The following is a 16,027-nucleotide window of genomic DNA, read 5'->3' as shown; positions in this document are numbered from 1 at the left end:
GTGTGTATGCTTCCTGGAGGGGGAGATTATAATAAGAGTTGCATAAACATAGAATTAAAACAGGGTGAGCTTACAAATGGCAGTTCATGCCAACCCCGCAGCAAACAACAGCATCCTTTGTTAGTTGTTCCCTGGACACAGGGGCTGCTTTAAAATACCTCTAAAGGCTGTTTGATGCCATTCTCGTATCAGATTTCAGCTTTGCTACAAAATCCATTCTAATGACCCAGTGTTGTCCTTTTGTACATCTGATTTTAAAGAAAACAGAATATTTTGACCCAACACATCAGAGCACCCCTATAAAGAAACACTGGTGGGAGGTGAAATCTGGGTTTCAATGACATTAGAAATTCTTTTTTAAGATTTTGCAGCCTATAAGGATGCAGTTAGATTGCATTTGATCAAATTTAAAATAATTTTTTTTATAACAAAAGAGCCATCTTAATATTGCTCATTTTAAATAGGGATTTAAAGAACAGATAAGCATGACTGACACTATGAAAACTATGGTAGTTAACTATCAAATCTAAACCATGGACATTCTACTGAAGGGTTGCAGGGCTTTCACCACATATTTTAACACTGCACTATGACTTGCAATAACCCTGTCCTCAATATACTTACTTTACCTTTCAATGGGCACATGTGCTGCAAAAACGCACAAAAGCAACACAGTGAAAACAATATTATGTCTACTTTATAGATAAGTGATACAAATTAAATAAAGTGCTGATGTTTTGTATGTATTATTCACTTAATTTTACCTGAAAGTGAGCAGTGTTGCACTGCTACAGGTCACAGAATCTGACAGGTGTTTGTTTACCATGGCATTATTGAGTTAGCATGCATTTGCATAAGTCATGAGTCTTTTTTCCTCTACGATGCCTGTACTGTTAAAGAGATAGGCAAAAGAAACAGATTGAACAGAACATGAATAAAAGATTGCATAAGCCATCAATCATAAACTTGACTGTCAAGTATGTTAAAATACAAGGAATTTGACTTCAGCTCAATGGACCCCGCTGTCCACCAAATAAAACAGAAAAAGAAAAAACAACAAAGAAACTAGTAAAAAAAAAAACAGAACAAACAACCATCTATGCACCATAGTGACATGTTCCAAGTCCCAAGGAGGGCTGCTGGTCCGCCGCCTAAAATGTCCTAACAGCTTTCACTATTGGTAAAAACAGGAGAAAAGATTTTCAGAAGCTCATCTCTAGCAAAAGTAATCTGGGCAGGGTTACAGGATAACCCACCGAAACGACAACAAACACAAAAAAAGCACATGGGAACACATAACTGAGGCAGGGATTAGTTTTGCCACCAAGCTTAAAATTGATACTGGAAGCAGTGATCAGAACCTCTCCCTTGCAGCCAACCAAAAATGCAAGCACTTTAGTTTTTGTGTAAGGCAGACCTTTGTGGTTAGGGATGTCAATGATAGAAGTGGAATTAAAGAGAGGGATTATGTTCTTTTAAAAGAGCTTCAAAAAAAATTGCGCTCATTTGTGAATGAAGTGTGTGGGTGCGGCGTGTACCCGGCTAGACAAAGACGGCCTTTTGTGAATGAATTTCCTGAAAGGCAGCACTATCAAGGCCTTGTTGCTCAGTGCGGGTGTGTTTGCGATTACATGCATAAGCACATGTTTACAGGCAGAGGAGCCACTCAGAGCTGAGAGTGAGAGAAAAACAGAGGAATGCCTGTTGAAAACTGCAGCCACATTGTTTTTGTTGTCTGTGATTGTGCTGTGTGTGTGTATTCATGGGTGTGTGTGGCATGTGTGACAGAAGTAATTGAAGCAAAGCTCTTTCCTCTATCCCCCAGTGCATTAGCAGTGTAAGATGCTCAGATGTGGGTGAGAGATTGCATTATCTAGTTCTATTCCTCAAAGCTTATGGATTCTTTATGGGACTGATCAAATTAATTGAGAGAATTATGAGTGCAGTCCACCTGCTCTTTTACTGAATCACAAGGGTCCTATGCAATGTTCTCTCACTTGAGTTGACTGATGTGAGAAACTTTGTGTGTCTTGCTGCCACTTGGTTATCGAAAAAGCCAAATAAAGAATGCACTTTTTATAATCATATTTATTGCCTTTATTATATAAAAATGCAGAGCACAGAACAAAATGAAAAACAACAATAAGTATGTCACATTCGCAAATAAAGCTGCCTGCTTATGGATACATGTATGTAAAATCCCTCTGAAGAGAATTAGCCTAGTGATTTGAAATTGCTGTGTCATTCCTGGTCCCTACCCACATCACACCAGTACTGAGTGTATCGGCCTCATGTCACTCAGTCCTGCGCGATTCCATTTCTGATATCTGCATGCAGAAACATTCATGATAGTGATAATCTTCTTTTCTCAGAAACCAGCTTCTTGACACTTAGCTTTGGAATGTACTGAGTAAAATAATCCCTTATTTATATAGATTGGCAATTGATAATTGCCCCCATTCTCCCCCACCCCCACCTCATCCATTAGGAGGTTGTGCTGATGGTCCTAATCTGTGTGTGTGTCTGTCTCTGTGCGTCCAGGTTGACCTGTTCACCATGTGCGGGCCTGTGTCCTAAACTGTGTTCGGGAAATAAGACGATTGACTCTGTAACTTCAGCTCAGGCTTTGAGAGGCTGCACTGTTCTCCATGGCAACATGATTATCAAGATTCGAGGCGGGAGTGAGTACTACTACACTGCACCACCTGCTGGGCCTTCTGTAGAGGCTCTGCTTCTCTCACTCTCTTTCTCTTTACTTCATTGCATCAGTTTCTTAGTCTGTTTTTCTCCATATCAGTACTTGTGTTCAGACTGACTTTCAAAGGTGTGAAAAAAACCCCAGCTCTGGAGTATTGTGGTCACCACAGCCAGCACCAGCACCACAAGGGGGCTCCAGCAAAATGACGCAACCCTGTGTGGCGAAAAACTTGGATTTGGTTCAATTTTCACTGCACTGGGCAGTAACATCATCTGGCAAAGGCGCTGCGTTGACCAATCATGTGCGGGGGGGCGATCGGGACATGTACACCCATGGGAAAAGGACTCTTTTGTTTACCTTGTTAGCATGAGCATTCACTGCTATTCACTGTCGAGTTTGGGCCACAGTTAAGGCAACGACACACCATGCATTTTCGTTAGTATTGGATGTTAAACAGTGTTTTTTTTTCTTTTATCTATCAATGCAGACACACTGGTAGTAGAACTGTTGCTAAGGTAAAGTAGGCTAGGCTAGCAGCATGGCTAACCAAAGCACAAAACACAGGGTGTTGTGATTTTACCGGATCAGTCTGAACATCCGCTTACTCATTCAGTTTGTCTGTCTGTCTGTCTTATTACTATCTGTCCTGTATTATGACATCACCTAGCTAGATGACCAAATGTCTATATTGCAGATAACATAGCTGCTGAGCTGGAGGCTAGTTTGGGCCAGATTGAGGAGATCACGGGCTACTTGACTGTACGCAGAGCCTACGCCTTGGTCTCCCTCTCCTTCCTCCGCAAACTACGCATAATCCGGGGCGAGCATCTTGATTCAGAGTAAGTCTCTCCCCCTTATACAAATTTAAGCGAATGGCATATTCCACATTATGTTTAATGCCTGTATTTGTCTTTCATCTGTCTCCCTCAGTGTTTACGCCTTTTATGCGCTGGACAACCAGAACCTGCGTGAGCTGTGGGATTGGTCCAAGCACAACCTGACCATTGAGCGTGGTCGTACATTCTTCCACTATAACGCCAAACTTTGCATGTCTGAAATCAGAAAGATGGAAGAGGTAACAGGAACCAAGGAGCGCAACCAAAAGAATGACATAGCTGTACGCAACAACGGGGACCAAGCCTTCTGTAAGATAACCAAAGCATCAGATTGTCGCTTAGTGTTTATGGGCTTGATGATAGCACTTCTGCCACAATGTTTATTTTCTGTACTGTTTTGTCCCTTAGGTGAGACCAGGCTGCTGAAATTCACCCTGATCAAGACCACATCAACCATGATCATATTGAAATGGGAGCCCTTTTGGCCCTCAGACTTTAGAGACCTGCTGGGATTCATGGTTCTCTACAAAGAGGCGTAAGTATCACACATGTGCCGTGACACAAAACAAACCATAAGTAATAAAAATTATAGTAGTTAGTCACAATGAATGAACAGCCATTATGCTCAATATGAAAGGTCTTTCTTAATGTCACTGTTGCCTCTGATGTTGTTAGTCATGATTCTTACGCCATCATTTTTTATGCACACAGCACACACAGTCTTCTGATGACTACTGGATGTCAAGAAATGTTTTACAGCTGAATAAAGATAAGACTGCAAAACGTGTAGTGGGTTCAAGAAACCAGAGATACAGTATAGAATGTATTCACACCTAGAATCACTTTCTTTGGAGTACAACCTTGGATTTACTTTGGGCTCTAATCTAACCTTGAGCATAATGTTGTAACTTAACCAGGACACTTATGGTATGAAATCCATTTCAAAAGTTTATCTCAAGTTTACTGTGATGTTCTGGTGACTTTTTCCCAACTACTCCAGGCCTTATAAGAATGTAACAGAGTTTGATGGGCAGGACGCATGTGGCTCTAACAGCTGGGCGATCGCTGATGTTGATCCTCCATCCCGTTCCACGGACGGCAAGAAGCCGGACGATCCAGGGCACCTGATCCGACCATTGAAGCCATGGACCCAGTATGCCATCATGGTCAAAACCCAGTTGTCTTCATCTGACGAACACCAGGTTAATGGAGCCAAAAGTGAGATCATCTATGTCCGCACCAGCGCCTCCAGTGAGTTACGTAATTTAAAACTACATGCATTTCAGGAAAATGTGCTTTTAGAGGTTGTGTGCTTTGTTTTAGACAGTGGATTCAATGGAAACTGTTGAATTGACTGACTTTACAAATGGATAATGATAATGAAGCAACTTTATACAAAGTCACAATTTTTGGACAGTGTCTTGGCTTAAAGGTGCCTTTTTCAAGCTGTACTGTTTACATCTATGTTTGCTTAGTAAAAGCCATTGTCCTTCCCACCTTTCCCTGGCATTACTATGTTTCTTAGTTTGTTACCGACACCAATTCCAATCTTTCCCTGGCATTACTATGTTTCTTAGCTTAGCCACCAATTCCAACGGTAGAGCAGTGATCAAGTGATTCATTGAGTTCCAAATTGTGTTTTAAGTTGTCTTGTGCAGGTGTTGTGCTGTACAGTATAGACTGATTTATGACTGTGTTAATATTTGGAGATCAGTGTTTTAGAAACTGCTTAAGTAGTTGAAATGAGCATGTATTCAGACCATAAACGTACATGTGTTAAAACAACGCAATGGACTGCATTGATTGGGTACATTGCTTCATGTTCTGGTGAGAAAATTGAATATGGTCCTAGAGGTCCAGTTAGAATAAGAGATCCATGGTTTAAAGGTTTATTATAGTACTCTTTTCTTCATTGTAATGATGCCAGGATTAACAGTACAGTACATAAATAAGTGACTGCAAATGAATAATGGCGGCTGTGTTTTTCCACATAGGACTAAAGTCAGTTTGAAAGCAGCCTAAGGTACAAGTGCATTCCTGACTGTTGCCTCACTCTCTTCCTCCATCTTCCTCAGAGCCCTCAGTGCCTCTGGACCCCATCTCCTCCTCCAACTCCTCCTCTCAGATCATCCTGAAGTGGAGGCCTCCCACCAGTCCCAATGGCAACATCACCCACTACCGGGTCATCTGTCGGAAGCAGGCTGAAGACAGCGACCTTTATAAGTTTGACTACTGCCTACAAGGTTAGCATTCCCATTCCACTTTGCCCAGGGGACTATTTGGAGATAAATCAGATACTGCTCACTTCACATTTGTTTGTCTGGTTTCCCTCACACTTCTGTTTCCCAGGAATGAAGCTTCCATCTCGTATCCCGACCCACCTGGACAGTGATGATGAGCAAAATTGGAACCGCACAGATGAGCCTGCCTCAAGTGGCAAGTGCTGTGCCTGCCCTAAGACAGACTCCCAGCTAAAGAAGGAACAGGAGGAAATAGAGTACCGCAAGACTTTTGAGAACTACCTCCACAACGAAGTCTTCGAGAGCAGGTACACATTTCTCTTGTAACTGATGTTCCTGTGTTAATTACTCCTGTGTGACTAGTATGTCTGGAGACCATTTGCAAACTGAATGGAGATGGTGTCGGGTGTTTTAAAGTAACAGTAATGTTTTTTATAAACACTAATGCATTTTATTTCACATTATTATTGTAGCTATGACATGTATCCTGAAAGAACTAGTGAATTAAGTCACTCTGGTTTTTCCCAAAAGGGAAATCAACAAGTTTCTGTTCTAGTTAGCGACAGATTTTACTCACTTGGACATATTGTATAACTTAATGGGCCATCAACAAATGATTCAAAGTTTGACTCTTGATCCTGGGAGTATCAGAATCTTAACTGGTTATACTTTGAATTGTTTTATTTCACTGCATGCTTTCATCACCAAGAAATTATGACGCCTCACACAACCATGAACAAAAATGTTTTTTTTAGTGTTTCGTGTGTCATGAAGATTGAACAGTCTAAAGTAACTGACCAACAGTCAGATCAAATGTACGAACATCCTTAATAATGACTGAAGTCAAGTCCAGCTTTAAGCTTTTTTCTCATCCCAGTAGAAATGGTATAGTCACTTACTGTACAGCAGTTTGCTCACAACATCTTTGTTTTGTACTTGTTTAAAAAGCTTGTTAACATTCAAAGCTCAGTCTATTTAGTGTCACACCAAGCTTTGCACCAATAGGAGCTCCTTGATTAGTTAGTGTCTCTTTGTGACCCCCAGTAAAGCCCCTCTATCCAGTCAGACTAGATCACTCCTCTTTTGTCTCAGCCACCATGACTTCTGTCTAAAAATGGCTCTGTGCCAACGCTGTCTCAGCCATCCGTGTGTGTGATTTACAGTATGTAGCCCCTTGCTTTTTTTTTACTGGGCACTGCTACTGTATGTGGGGCTCAGGGTGGGAGGTGTGGCTTGTTTGGTCCCTGGTGCCCCTACCCTTTTCCCTGACACACACACAATCAATCCCTCTGTTTCCCTAAAGCAGTGATTACTGTGCCAGTTATCATTCATGCCAGTCAAGGGTACAGTCATGCAGACTGCCATTTGGACACAAACACCCAAACTCACACACACCTCAGCTATATTTTGAACCCCTGCCACTGAATCGGCCAAGGTCAGCTCCATGCTCTGAAGTACACAAAGAATTCCGCATGCTCTCTTTTTCCATAATGCAAAGGGAGTGCTGGAGGCTTCCTACCTGAACAAGTACTGGCTCAACATTAACTCAATGCTATACTTCTCTGCATAGTGAAAGAGAGCAGTTTGGGGGAAAGCACACTGCTCAAGGACTTCTAAAACATAACACACTGATGGTGGTCATTTTTAAATGAAAAAAGAGTTTCCTAAAAACTCTAAAAGAGTTGTTCTACTTTTTCCTCTTCATTTGACCTTATCTGTGGCCTGTGTGCTGAGCCTACACTCACAGCCATTGGGAAGAAAGGGAACTGTGCTCATTGGCACCACCCAGTGGTGAGGCTCAGTAGCTTTTCCAACAATGCAGTAGGTAGAATTTGAGGATAAATGTCAGACTTGCTGCACAAGGTTAGTAAAGGTTAGTGTCAGCAGAGATCCTCACAGGTCTCCACCTGCCGTTTGCCGAGTCTAATCACATGAGATGTTTCTGACTTTCTTATCTGTAGATCTCCATCATACTTCTGTAAGTGGATAACACAAACATGATATTACCTTTTCAAACCTGCTAATAATTTCTCCAGACTTCTCTTTCCATCACTGATTCTGGCATTCATGTTGGAGGACTGTGAGCTGAGTCTCAGCTTTATCCTGTTTGTTTTCTGTGGTATCTTACTTCACCTCTGCTAAGTGATTTGCCTGGTGCACTGTTTGTCCAGGCCATCTCGTCGACGACGCTCAGTGGGAGTTGCAAATGCCACCCAAAACTTCCTCGCCACAGCTCCCAGTCTGGCATTTGGCTCCACCACAGCCACCCCCGAAGATGAAAACGAGGACGAGGAGGGATCCAAGGTCTCAAACACGCTATAATTTGTATACCATACAATTTTTTTTTGTATGTTGTTCTTGCGTAAAAGTAGTTGCTGAGTTTTCCATCTTATGTTTTTGGTTAAGAGAAGCCCATGTAAAATAAGAAGAAAGAAGAACTGTTTCCCTTTACAAGGCAGTGAAAACTGTCCTCTGAAGAATTTATTTTCAAATCGCTGAACTGTGGTTTTATTGATCATATTTAAAGCAGTTAAATGTGACAGTCTCCTATTTACATACTATGATTTGAGTGTAAAAATAAATCATTGATTGAGTAATTGGAGCTGCCGTTTTTTCTTCTCAGGTGGAGCTAAAGGTGTTCTCAAAAGAGTCAACAGTCATCTCCAACCTGCACCACTTTACGAGTTATAAGATAGAAATCATGGCCTGCAACCATATGACAGACCTCAGTCGCTGCAGCATGGCTACTTATGTCAGCGCCCGAACTTTGCCAGAAGGTAAGAACAAAGACAAATCTCACACTTTTTCACCAATTTTTAGGTACACCTACAGTAGCTTAAAATGGATACAGTCTATTACAACAATCCTGCAATAAATCCTACATTCATGAAAGTTATCATGTACACTTATGTAAAGAGGTATTTCTTCAGTTGTGTGGTCTAAGGGTGCAGTTTGTGTTGAGCTATATTATGCTGTACTGACAGGTGTTTCTATTATTTTGTCCACCCCATTTGTAGCTGAAATTTCCCCATGCATTATCATTAACAAAGTGTTCAGAATATACTTGGATAGTTAAAAATGTATGCAGGTCACATGTGCATCCAAAACACAGTGGATGTTAAGCTCCTGTCACAGCATCCAGAGGCTGGCAGAGACAGAAGTGCTTGTCTTTATATTTTTCTTCATGTCTGACACCTACAGAGAAGGCAGACGACATCCCAGGCCCTGTGACCCATGAAATAGTGGCAGCCGAGCCTCCCTATGTGTTGATTAAATGGAACGCACCACGCTCTCCCAACGGCCTGATCATCCTGTATGAGGTGTTCTACAGGAAGGTCGGAGACACGGAGGTCAGTATCAGCCACAGCTGATCTTATAGAGAATGAGGATTTTTGTCCGACTAAAGGAGACAGAAATGAGGGAGGGAGAGAATCAGCAGAAATTATCTTGATATGCTCTGTGGGAAGGTGAAATGTGGGGCTTAAAGGGAGACAGGCAGACAGGAAAACATGGATGAAGGTGAGAGGAAATGCAGAGAGAACCAGAAGTGATTTGGGTAGACTGGCGGGTTGCAGGCAGGCAGGAAAGGAAAGGTTTGCTGTTTACTGAAATTGTTCTAGTTCTTTACATGGTAGGAGGAATAAAGGAAATATTTGTTTGCATACTCCTGATGCTAGCACTATGTGTATTGACATTTTCCACTGCGTGTTTGCATATTATTATTTCTGTATGTTTGTGTGCATAAATGCTGGTCTGTGACAGGATGAGTGTGTTGTTGTTGTTTACTTGCTATAAATGTGTGAATTCATTTCTCATTGCTATTCACTGCTGCACTCCCTGACCCTAGGAGCCAGTAACAGCTCTGTTACCATAGTGACAGAGGCAGGCAGGAAGACTAGAATGCAGTGGCAGGCATAGACTGGCATCTTAGACGACATCTCCAGTGCACTGCGCTGCACTGAAAACACACCACTCATCAGCACAGCCTGCAGCCAAAATGCAATGAGCGTGTCACAGGTTCAGCTTAATTATTTGGTTTATTGCACAGTGGTGGTATATAGCAAAACTAAAAGCATTCAGCCAGTCATGCAAGATTTTAACATGCTTTTAATGCAGACCTCTGACTGACTGCCCTTCTAATTGGCATACACACTCAAGGTTGTGAATATTTAAAAGCAGCTTTACATGTTTTCTTCATTGACATCTGCCAGTTACAGTAAACTATTTACAGTAAACCACTTCAGAATTACATGCATTGCCAAACCTATGATAACAATGATGTTGTCTTCCAGCTTATGTATATTGCAATTCTTGCAGTCTAAAATTATTACTGTATCTCTCTTGTAGACTGTTGTTTATTACTGTTTAGTCTTATAGTGGAATGTTTTTAATCTTAATATTTTACTATAAGACTAGACTGTTGTTTATTACTGTTTAGTCTTATAGTGGAATGTTTTTAATCTTAATATTTTACTATAAGACTAGACTGTTGTTTATTACTGTTTAGTCTTATAGTGGAATGTTTTTAATCTTAATATTTTACTAAATTGCTGTATTTTTATTTAGATTCTCTTAGGTTGTTGTAAGGGACAAATAAAAAAAAAACAGTATTGGAGTCAACCTAGGGATGAGGAAGAATACCTCCCAGCATGCACTGGGACAACAGACTCATGGATATAAGTCTCATCTTATGTGTGCTCCTGCAGCTTTACTAGTGTTTTCCTCAGTATTTTAGACACTTACACTATTATACAAACCCAGTTAGACAGTGCACAGTGGGTAACTGTTTGAGTAACCAAGTGTTTGTGGTGGAGTGGCACTCAGTATGAGAGCAGAGGCACAAACACTGAATCTCAGATTACTGTTGCTTAACAGGCCAGAGGTTGCAAGTAGCAGTAATGTGAAAATACAGCTCTACACTGATACATTGTGTAGTTAGATCTACAAAAGGTACCTAGTGGTAAAATGCTTTTCCTTGACTTATAAATAAAAATCACTTTCAGTTAGATGAATCGAATTTTTACCGCCGTCTCATTATCAACTGAAGCTAAGGCAATTTTTTTTTCTGTGCCTTTTCAGTTCAGTAGTTCCTGTTTATTAAAATCACAACTTCTCTAAAACATGGTACAGCTTAGAGCATGTCTATATGTGCGCTTTATAGGTTCACAGTTGGCTGATGGTTTTGATAAAGCAGCTTTTACAACCTTGCTCCCTAATATTAGCATTTGTCATTATTATTTGTGATTTTGACACTGAAGTGTTGTGGGTTTTTTTATTTTTTGTTTGTTTGGTTTATTTTGTTTTTGTTTTTTCCCCTTCCCCTTCCCCTTCCAGGTTCACACAGCTTGTGTGTCGCGCCCTGCTTATATCAAGTCAGGTGGCACGAAGCTTTCACTTCTACAGCCCGGAAACTACAGCGTGAGAGTCCGCGCCACCTCCTTGGCAGGAAATGGTTCTTTCACAGAGACCACTTACTTCTTCATGCCCAACCGTAAGGCTGCATATCTGACTTAACTGAACTGGCATGAGTAACAGTCATGCATTGTTCACATGGGTCTCAAAGTTCATAAACAACTGCTTACACACAATTACCATTGACTTTCTACTAGTTAGAGCAGGAGATGTTCAAGCTACTCACTTCAAAACTGTATGTACTCAATGTTTTAATACATTTGTTTCATGTTAAATTTTACTGGACAGAAAAGTAGAAAATTGTACCAAATAAAGCTAAAAAAACAACTGAATAAGAGGTAAAAAAAACAAAGAAGACAAATAACCATCTATTGCTAAATATGTACATATATTTTTAACTTATATACAGTATATATAAGTTATAGTGAGCTATTTTATGTGCAGTGGTTACATCTATAAATTATTGCTCTGTGGTGTTTGCTTTATCTGGATTAACTGTTCATGAGAGTGATGGCCCAGGCGAAGAAACCGTCCTTGTCTGGTTGTTTTGATGTACAGTGTCCTGTACTCATGATTCTTCTTTACTGTAAATCTGTCTTTCATAATCTGCAGTCCTTGAGTTACCTGACCAGTGACTTGTGTTTATTGCAGAGGATCCAGGTTTGATTTGGATTGTGATTGGTCCAGTCATCTGTTTCATCCTGCTGCTGTTTGTGGGAGGTGGAGTCTTTTGGATCCTCAGGAAGAGGTTGGATTTATGACTGGCATATGCTGCCTATCAGAGTGAACCATCCTACTGAACGCGTGCAGATTAGTATTTTCCTTACAAACCTACAAAGGCATTTGAGGTAGATGGTGTTATGTTTGACTACTTTGAGCCCCGTAGCTATCATTGGAATGTGACAGGATAAATAAAGAAAACAGATTCTCTACAAAGCAAGGAAGTACAGTTATACAGGAGAAAGATCACATCTTGTTATGGCTTTCAGTGTCTCAGATGTTTTTTGGGTTTGTGTTAAAGGCAAACAGAAGGCCCCACGGGACCTCTAATCGCCTCCTCAAACCCTGAGTACATCAGTGCTAATGATGGTAAGAAGAGCATCGTAACAAAATTGTGAACAATGACATCATGTGCATATCTTTAGATTGTTGCAAGTCTGAACTCATTGTAACTATATTCAAAAAGATAGATGCTGCCTCATGAAGGTTTGAGGTGGTAATTTGTGTCTCTGTTTATGTAGTGTATATTCCTGATGAGTGGGAGGTGCCCCGGGAGAAGATCACAGTGCTCAGGGAGCTGGGTCAGGGCTCCTTTGGCATGGTGTATGAGGGAATCGCCAAGGATGTTGTCAAAGGAGACCCGGAGACACGTGTAGCCATCAAGACGGTCAACGAGTCGGCCAGCCTGCGGGAGAGGATTGAGTTTCTCAACGAAGCTTCGGTCATGAAGGCTTTCAGCTGTCACCACGTGGTACGGCACGCTTTTCAAACTCTTTCCTCTTGCAGCCTTTTTACTGACTCAAAGTGACACTGAAGCAGCTGTCTACACCGTCACAGTATGCTACAGCATGCCTTAGTAGCATTTAGTAGAAACCACCAGCATGACACTCCAAAGAGTGAGAGAATTGACACTGATCTATTAATGTGTGTCATCTCATCTGCTGTCTGCTTAATGGCAGGAATAATTCTTTTAAAGTTGAAGCAGTTAAGATACCTTACCCACAGTGAAGTGAAATACTGATCTGTGCTCCTATATATTAAACTGTAAAATGTGAAAATAACTGAGGTCAAATTACAGACATCACTTGATTATGAACAGTGTGTAGTCCTTTTAGTATGTACCCACTGAAGTTTAAGTGATCGAAACTCTTTGGACAATTTAACATTATTATATCTACATTTAAAGTATGATTAAAAAAAATCTTAATATCTTTTTAACAACTGTGTTTCAGGGCAGCTTTGTTGTTTGTATAAAGGGAAATTGTTCAGTTCACATATAAATGACCACGTGTGTTTTTCAATATTTCTCTGTGTAGGTACGTCTCTTAGGTGTGGTGTCCAAAGGTCAACCCACCCTGGTAGTGATGGAGCTGATGACCCATGGTGACCTGAAGAGCTACCTGCGGAGTCTCAGGCCAGACTCTGAGGTAAATGTCTCAGAAATTCCATATCTTTAGAGACATTTACATAGGTGAACCCCAGACGGTGTCTGCAGAATCTGGCCGGGACTTGATCCGATGTTGCCCCTTCATACATGTATCACACATGTTGGGGGGGTGCACAGAAGGCAGGACATGGCACAGTCACGTAGCCGGTTTGTAATTTGGTAGTAATTTGCCATTCCTTAAATTTGTCTGACGATTCTGGTGCCGGGTCTTAACAAAAGAAGTTCCCGAATCTTGTCATGTCTCCAGTTACATGTTTTCGTTGGTGTCTTCATTGTAAATGATCATTTTTCTTCAACATCGGATGTTTATATTCTTCTGATTTTGTGCCAGTCACATGATAGAACATACCCTCTAGCTCCGTGTGAATACTCCGGACTCTGCACTGCTGTATTCTCACATGGGCTCACTGGGATCATATGTGGACATTGTACTAGGGAGCTGGCAGGATAAAGTCCACTTAAGGTCCGGGTCAACTGATTTGCATTCTCACATACAGCTCCTCCGGGTAATGTCTGGAGAATTTCGGGGTTCCACTGCATGTCTGAAAGGGGCTTCTGTTAAAAAGTCAACCCAAAGTAATCATTACAGCTACCTCTGATAGGTCCACATGCCACTCATGGACTGTATCACTGTGTTTTTGTGTGTTTGTGTTGTAGAATAACCCCACAGGCCGGCCACCACCTACACTGAAGGAGATGATCCAGATGGCTGCAGAAATTGCAGATGGAATGGCCTACCTCAATGCCAAGAAGTTTGTCCACAGAGACCTGGCAGCCAGGAACTGCATGGTGGCAGAGGACTTCACAGTCAAGATCGGGGGTACTGCAGCCTGCCGTAGCTTTGTCTTTGTTGTTCATATTGCAGTTACAATCCATCTCAGTTCTGTGTTATGGTTGAACTGAATCAGTTGTAACAGTCTGTTTATTAACTGTAATACATTTTACTGCGTGAACGCTCTCTCTCATAGACTTCGGTATGACGCGAGACATCTATGAGACAGACTACTACCGTAAGGGAGGGAAGGGCCTTCTTCCTGTCAGGTGGATGGCTCCAGAGTCTCTGAAGGACGGAGTCTTTACCGCCCACTCTGACTGCTGGTAGGTCACACATCAGTAGTCGTTTGCCATCCCAGTTACGTTCCTGGTTCATTTGATCACATTTGCTTCTGTGTGTGCATATGTAGGTCATTTGGTGTTGTGCTGTGGGAGATCAGTACGTTGGCAGAGCAGCCGTACCAGGGTTTATCCAACGAGCAGGTTCTAAAGTTTGTCATGGATGGAGGATACCTGGACCGGCCAGAGAATTGCCCTGAGAGAATGTGAGAACAGACACGTTTTCAATCCTTTAACATCAGTTTATCTGGACAGTGTGACACAGTATCATGGGTAGAAGGTACCCCTATTGATAACTTGCATGTACTGATTTTGTTTGGGACACAGTTATAACTAATTTAAAAAGTATAATCTGGATTATAACTGTGTGAGGGACAATGTTATAATTTAGGCTTTGTGTGTCTTTCTTTATCCTCTTCCCCAGGCACAGTCTCATGCAGATGTGCTGGCAGTACAACCCCAAGGTGCGGCCAGCGTTTCATGAGATTATCGAGATCCTGCGGGATGACCTGCACCCGTCTTTCCAGGAGGTCTCCTTCTTCTACAGTGAGGAGAACAAAGTCCCTGAGTCAGAGGAGTTTGACCTGGACCTGGACAACATGGAGAGCATTCCCCTGGACCCGTCTTCATACTCACAGAGAGAGGAGAGCCTATGCAGGGACAGCGGGCCCTCTGTGGCCCTCCGGGGGAACTACGAGGAGCACGTTCCCTTTTTTTCGGCAAGAAAAATGGACGAATTTTATCGTTGCCCAGATCCAGTCCTTCCTAACATTTCCTGTTTCCTAAAGAGAACTAATTTAGTCTCCCGTCCTTTTTCCTCTGTTTTTTCTGTGTCCTTCATGCGATTGTCTCATCATCATTTTCTAATGTTTTTCTTACTCTTGGAGAAGCCCTTCAAAAAAAAAAAAAAAAAAAAAAAACAGATCTCAGGACCATTTTTTGCTTCCTCATGTTTGCCAGACTCAGGCAAGCAGGGGTTACAGACATGGTGTAACACTTTTTTAACTTACTCCACAAGACATCAGACCTTCTATTACCTATCAATTGCTCTTTGCTATTTCCAGGTCTCCAGGACTCATCATGATAGAAAAAAAAACTGTGAACACAACAAACCTTAGACAACCACGAAGGCTGTTTACACTCGACCTCCTCAAGATTCGTCCTTTTATCCTCTCCAAATCTGCATTACCACATTTCTGTTTTGACCTTTTTTTTCTCCATGTGAAATCTTTTTACTCAGATAGTGGCCTTTTTATATGTGGCCTATAAACAAAGAGAAGTGTCTATCAACACTAATTTCCTTTTGGACAATGATGTAATCAGTTTGGAACAGTGGGATGACTCAAAGACTTGATTCTAGAACAAAACAGCTTATTCCTAGAGGAATTTTTTTTTTTGTTTTTCTCTTTGGTTCTGCAGAATTCCAAACTACACACTGATATTTGGTGAATAGGTTTAATTTATTTGCTTGTATTGTTATTGCTCTTTTCTCTCCTCCTTTCTATCTTTGCTCTCTTTCTTTCGTTTCATTTCTGTGTCCTCAATACAAGGCTGAAGTATA

At 41.4% G+C, this 16,027-nt stretch overlaps 1 protein-coding gene across 1 annotated transcript in view; it reads left to right on the top strand.

Moving 5' to 3' along the window:
• Positions 1-15,386, top strand: part of insrb (insulin receptor b) — a 75,460-nt gene extending 60,074 nt beyond the window's left edge. The window contains 20 exon segments of the mRNA XM_020613053.1: positions 2,542-2,681; positions 3,393-3,537; positions 3,629-3,843; positions 3,943-4,069; positions 4,535-4,785; positions 5,610-5,777; positions 5,884-6,082; positions 7,946-8,078; positions 8,398-8,551; positions 8,976-9,124; positions 11,109-11,265; positions 11,838-11,934; positions 12,208-12,275; positions 12,428-12,657; positions 13,223-13,333; positions 14,011-14,173; positions 14,322-14,451; positions 14,538-14,672; positions 14,891-15,180; positions 15,183-15,386. Coding sequence (XP_020468709.1) covers positions 2,542-2,681; positions 3,393-3,537; positions 3,629-3,843; positions 3,943-4,069; positions 4,535-4,785; positions 5,610-5,777; positions 5,884-6,082; positions 7,946-8,078; positions 8,398-8,551; positions 8,976-9,124; positions 11,109-11,265; positions 11,838-11,934; positions 12,208-12,275; positions 12,428-12,657; positions 13,223-13,333; positions 14,011-14,173; positions 14,322-14,451; positions 14,538-14,672; positions 14,891-15,180; positions 15,183-15,235 — 3,115 coding nt within the window. The 3' untranslated portion in view covers positions 15,236-15,386.
• Positions 15,387-16,027: the final 641 nt, after the last annotated feature.

This window comes from Monopterus albus, unplaced genomic scaffold, assembly GCF_001952655.1.
Source record: "Monopterus albus unplaced genomic scaffold, M_albus_1.0 scaffold129.1, whole genome shotgun sequence".
NCBI lineage: Eukaryota > Metazoa > Chordata > Actinopteri > Synbranchiformes > Synbranchidae > Monopterus > Monopterus albus.
This window is presented reverse-complemented; position numbering and strand designations above follow the sequence as displayed.